Here is a 5,259-nt window from a genome sequence, read left to right on the forward strand (position 1 = left end):
GAAAACTTTAGAAGCGTAAATGAAAACTCTGGAAGCGCATTTGTAAGTACAGATCAGCTAATGAAAGAAGAGAAAACAGTTGCAAGACATGCAGTGTATTAAAAACGAAGTCAAAGATTTTGCCTGCATTAAATTTTTTTTCAGTTTCAAATACATTTTATTCAGTTTCAATTCATATTTTCATAAGTTTCTTGAAAAATTACATTCATTTTAATTGGCACAAAGGTAATCCCATACTTAAACACAAATGCAGATGGCTGAATGTTGTTTTGTAATTTGAAAATGTTTGCCATGAACCTCCTACCGTACAGCAAACAGCCTAATTTAAAGAAGGCACAAGTGTTGCTAAGACCAAAACACATTTAAATGGCAAAGTTGCAGCTTCCTGTTTTGCTGGTTGATGTGATGTTGTTGTTTCAGTGCTGGTAATAGCTTTTGCTTAATGGGAATAAATGTGATAGAGAGGTCTTAAAGTGAGGCTGTATGCTTCACTACCAACTGTTTATTATTACCGCACAACTGCAGGGTTGCCATGAGATAAATTCGAACTTTGCAGCAGCGTTATTGAGCAGAGGGTCTTTCATAACATTGATTAGAGAAGACATAAACAGGGAGCTATGAGCTGCCATGATGGGCTTATTTCAAAGAAAAAGCAACCAGGTCAAACAGAACTACTCCCTCATTAAGTACACTTGTATATTTTTGTCAAGTCCATTTTGTGAGTTCTAGGCTTTATCTAATGCCTGAAGGACAGACAAACCATTACACCTACCTTGAAATGTATTTGGACAGTGCCTCTTAATGTTATTGACTTTGTCAGTACAGCACATTTTTGGCTTTGAAATGCTTTACTTTTGGGTTAGAGAGTGCACTTTACATTTGTTTAAAGGTATATTTGGTTCACCAGAAATGCAAACAGAGATCATTTTGTTTAATGAAGTGTTTAAAAAATAATGTTTGGGCTACTTGGGGCTCACCATCTGCTTTTTTCACAATTTAGATATTTGGTGTAAATGTATAGAGAAGGTTGAGTATTTGCAGTTGTTAGTGATCCAAATTATGTTTCAGGGGCAATAAATTTTTTTTTTCACCACTAAATGTAGTCATAAATGATAATCAATTTGATGATAATCTGACTGAATTTTAACGACTGGACAAAAGTTATGGAATTACTAATAAAATCAATGGTCAGTGTGTGATATGTGATGCAATCAATTGATTGATTTAGCAGCTTCTAATTGTGATTTGAACGAAAAGCACTGGGGAAAAGGCATGTCTGTTCAAATTGACATTGTCTGAACAGGTTAACTTTGTTATTAATGATTTGTCTGAGCATGATTTAGCAGCACCAGTTTCTGGCTATTTTCCCAAGCTTCTCACCTGCAAGTTCTCCCAGTCTAAAACTGTAAGATAAATCTCTTATCACGGTGCACTGCCAGACCTATAGTGCTGACACTATCTGAAATATAGCATTATTAACAGATATGTTCAAATATACACATCATATACTTAAAAGAAGAAGAAAAAGTTACCAGTATGCACTTGGAACCAGTCATTCCAAAGTTATGCAAACTGAAAAAATAGTGTCATTTTTAGGGTATACTTACAGCACTGTGTTGTTATCTTTTGTAGTGGTATTATACCACATTATTGTAAGAGCTGCATTGTACTGGAGATGTATTTCACAAGGATTAAAGGCATGAGTGAATAGCTTTGTGATGGTAGCATCTTATGCAAGCATATTCACCTGACAAGAATCTGACTTGGAAAATAAGCCATCCAGCACGTTTCTTGTCACTTCAAAGGCAAGTTCCTAAGCTTTGAGACTCTTGACTCGTTCCTGATTCAAAAAAAAAAAAAAAAAAAAAAGAATCCGTGTTTATAAAAGCTCCTGTCCTGGGGCCGCATTTATCAACAGTGCGTAGAAAAGTTTCTTTATTTTATCCTTATATTTACACACATTCCTACATATAAGTACAAGTTGGTAGATCACACACTTTACGTGAAACTGTGCTTACGCACTCATTACGCACACATCTGTGCGTATGCACTGTTGATAAATGAGGGCCCTGGTATCTCACAGAGAGGCGTGAGTAATAGACTGGTGAGAGATGGACACACACACAGAGTTTCCACTGGTCTTTTGTTTAGGACGGTCTCTGGTATGTCAAACAGTTAACCATAAGCACTGGGATAAAGATAGCGACATCTTCTTTAAACAATAACCCACTCTAACTTGCTCTTAAAGGACCAGAAAATTAAACATATATTTTATTGTTCATTGAATTAGATATTTTTATTATTTGAATTCTTAAAACGGGTAACCTTCAATAATATTTTATTTTCATAACAGATATATAACCATAAGACTGCACATACAGCATACAAGTAAGAATTAAAATGTATGGCATGTTTAAACTGAGACAACATAAACACTATGCAAAAAGATGTTCAGACAGCACAGTTCCTTCACAAACATGCTCTTGTAGAGTGATTCTCTCAAACATATCAAGTATAATTGTACTAATTATATATTTAAATTTATCTCTACATAGGTTTTAATTATTTTCAATAACAATAATACAGTTAACAGTGACCACAAATATGTAAAAACATTTCATTGACAAACACTATTTACACTTAAATAGTTATTGGCAAATGCCTTTAGTAAACATGGATTGAGATATTATATCTGGTTTTACTTCTCAAGGTAACTTAATTTTTACTGTCCTTGTCAGTCAAACCTTGAAATGTAATCCATGACAGCACGGCATGAAGCAGAGACAACAACAGAAATGTTTTGAACAGTGCCGATACCTCTAAAATGTTTTGAGTCACATGTTAGTGGTGGAATGTGTCATGGAGAAGTTCTCCATGCGAATGCGCACCACTTTCTCCACGGGCGGAGGAGAGTAAAAGAAGCGGCACGTGAAGACCTGCTTGCAGGCTTTTCTGAAGTTTTCAGAGAGGAAGGCATAAAGAATGGGGTTGACACAGGAGTTTCCATAGGCTAGGCAGTGAGAGATGATGCGAAACGCAAACGAAGCATCATTCAATGGGAACTGGCCAAATTCTACCCACATAGCGATAATGTGGTGCGGCATCCAGCAGATGAGGAAGGCAGCGACAACCAGCAACACCGTCTGAGCTGTCTAGAAAACACAGGAAGAGAGAGAAAAACAGGTTGGTTAATCATACCTCAGATGACTTGATTTTTGAACTTCTTTTTCTCATGTATACATAAACAATAAACTTTCCTTAAATAATTAACAGAGCGTTTAAAGGTGTTAGCACTTGCGAAGGTTATTCTGTAAAAGGCACTGGACTCTATTAATAGATGACAAAATTTATTGAGACTCAACAGAGCGTATGATTCAGAACAGTAAATAAGTCTGTGCCGTTACAGTAACTGGGATGGGAATAAAAGGCTGGACAGGTCATTACAGAAGGCCACAGCACAAGAATGGAGACTGTTCAGGTGACAGATGGTTTTGGTCTCGTTTCCACTGAATTGTTGTCCATAATGGTGTTGAAAAAGTGGAGACCGAAGTGGGAAGAGTATGACATTTTCTTCCTCATTTCTGGAGCCAAACATGTTTTTTGATTCAAAGCAGATGACACCAAGTGAACCTTTCTGTGGGCTTGATAATGCGTAGCTCATCTCGTCACAGATGAAGCGACGCATCCTTTGAGTGGGTAGATGAAGCCCACCACCAGAAGATGACTGATGAGAGGAGAATAAACTCAATTACGACACTAAAATGAGCAGTAATGCATAGAGGTATGAGATACATCTCCTAATGGATGTTATGTAGTCGCTTTGTTTAAAATCTATAAGATAAATGGTGCCTGGCGATAAGAATGATGCTGGCTGCTGAGCTCGCTGTTTTCAGAGAGGTTGGAAAAAAGATGCCAATTTCCTGAAGATTACATTCACTTCCACAATTTTGCGCAGCAGCTGGTTTTCAGCACACTGGGAAAGCAGACATTACCTTCCACCAATATATGAACTCATTACCAGTGGAGAAAAGCCAAGCCAGACTTGTGATGTTTCCATGTAGAGAGCATCTGTCTAGCAGACGTCACAGCCCACACATTGTGATTTGCTTAAGGTTAAGTACTGCTTGTAACAGAAAAACAGAATGAGTAAAGCAACATTAGAATAGTTAGGATAGTCGTATACAAATATAGACTATATACAACATATTTGGCAGATTAGGGTTAACTCTAACCCTAGTATTTGAAGTATTTCAAACACTTAGTGGTAGAACATCAAAATGAAACAAATACACAGTAAAATGCTATAAAAAAAGACCTGGATACTTGAAACATGGTGTGGGCAAGTAATGGAGAGGGAGAGAGAGAGAGTGAGAGAGAAACGAGAGAGAGAAGAGAGAAGAGAGAAGAGAAAGAGAGAGAGAGAGACCGCTATGATTAGTCACAGGATGAAAGTCTAGCAGAGTGCAAGAAATTTTCTGGTAGATTGGCGCCGTTCTCCCTTGGCCCCAGAGATGTGCTTTGGCCCTTAATATCCTTTAGAGCTTGAAAGCTTGATAGAATGATTTAATATTACAAAGGTTTAACACTTCTGTTAGTTTCTTGACTCTACCGTGTGAATGCTGTGACCATTGTTTGATTGTTATAGTGGAATGTTATACACAAAGCAACAAGCAACAGAGTCCGGATGAACTACTGGTAATCATGTAGAGGGACTGGCATATTTAACTACACTCTAAAAAATGCTGGGTTATTTTTTTTAACCCAAATGCTGGGTTCAGCCTGTTGGGTAATTTTATTGTGTCATTTTTATATTTTTACCCAGGTGCTGGGTTATTTAGTTTTTTTTAACCCAAATGCTGGGTTCAGCCTGTTGGGTAATTTTATTGTGTCATTTTTATATTTTTACCCAGGTGCTGGGTTATTTAGTTTTTTTAACCCAAATGCTGGGTTCAGCATTTTATAGACTTGTTCGGCATTGCTGGGAACGCCCACAAAAACGTCATAACCGTTTATGCCGTGGGGGAAAATAAACCATTCAAATTAACGCGCGAAGACCTTGTTAGGCGCTTGATCTTTACTTTTTGTGATGATTTCGATTGATTTTTGCTTGGTGCAATGTCGAAAAGTTCCTGCGTGGCATTCTGTACCTCTAATAAGGTTACACTACTTACCTTGCGATGATCGAGGGGGTCATTAGTCCCGTCCCCCTGCACCGCAACCCAGTTCTGATGGGGCTTACAGTAACCCTCCTTCGCATCA

The 5,259-nt window shown here is 37.6% G+C and overlaps 1 protein-coding gene across 1 annotated transcript in view; it reads right to left on the bottom strand.

Annotated features, from left to right (window-relative positions):
* Positions 1–2,834: 2,834 nt before the first annotated feature.
* galr1b (galanin receptor 1b) overlaps positions 2,835–5,259 on the bottom strand; it is a 39,969-nt gene continuing 37,544 nt past the window's right edge. Inside the window, exon 3 of the mRNA XM_016552910.1 lies at positions 2,835–3,152. Within this exon, the coding sequence (XP_016408396.1) occupies positions 2,835–3,152 (318 nt within the window). The remainder of the gene's footprint in view (positions 3,153–5,259) is intronic.

Source organism: Sinocyclocheilus rhinocerous, unplaced genomic scaffold (assembly GCF_001515625.1).
Source record: "Sinocyclocheilus rhinocerous isolate Xijiao unplaced genomic scaffold, SAMN03320098_v1.1 scaffold225, whole genome shotgun sequence".
In the NCBI taxonomy this organism is placed as follows: domain Eukaryota; kingdom Metazoa; phylum Chordata; class Actinopteri; order Cypriniformes; family Cyprinidae; genus Sinocyclocheilus; species Sinocyclocheilus rhinocerous.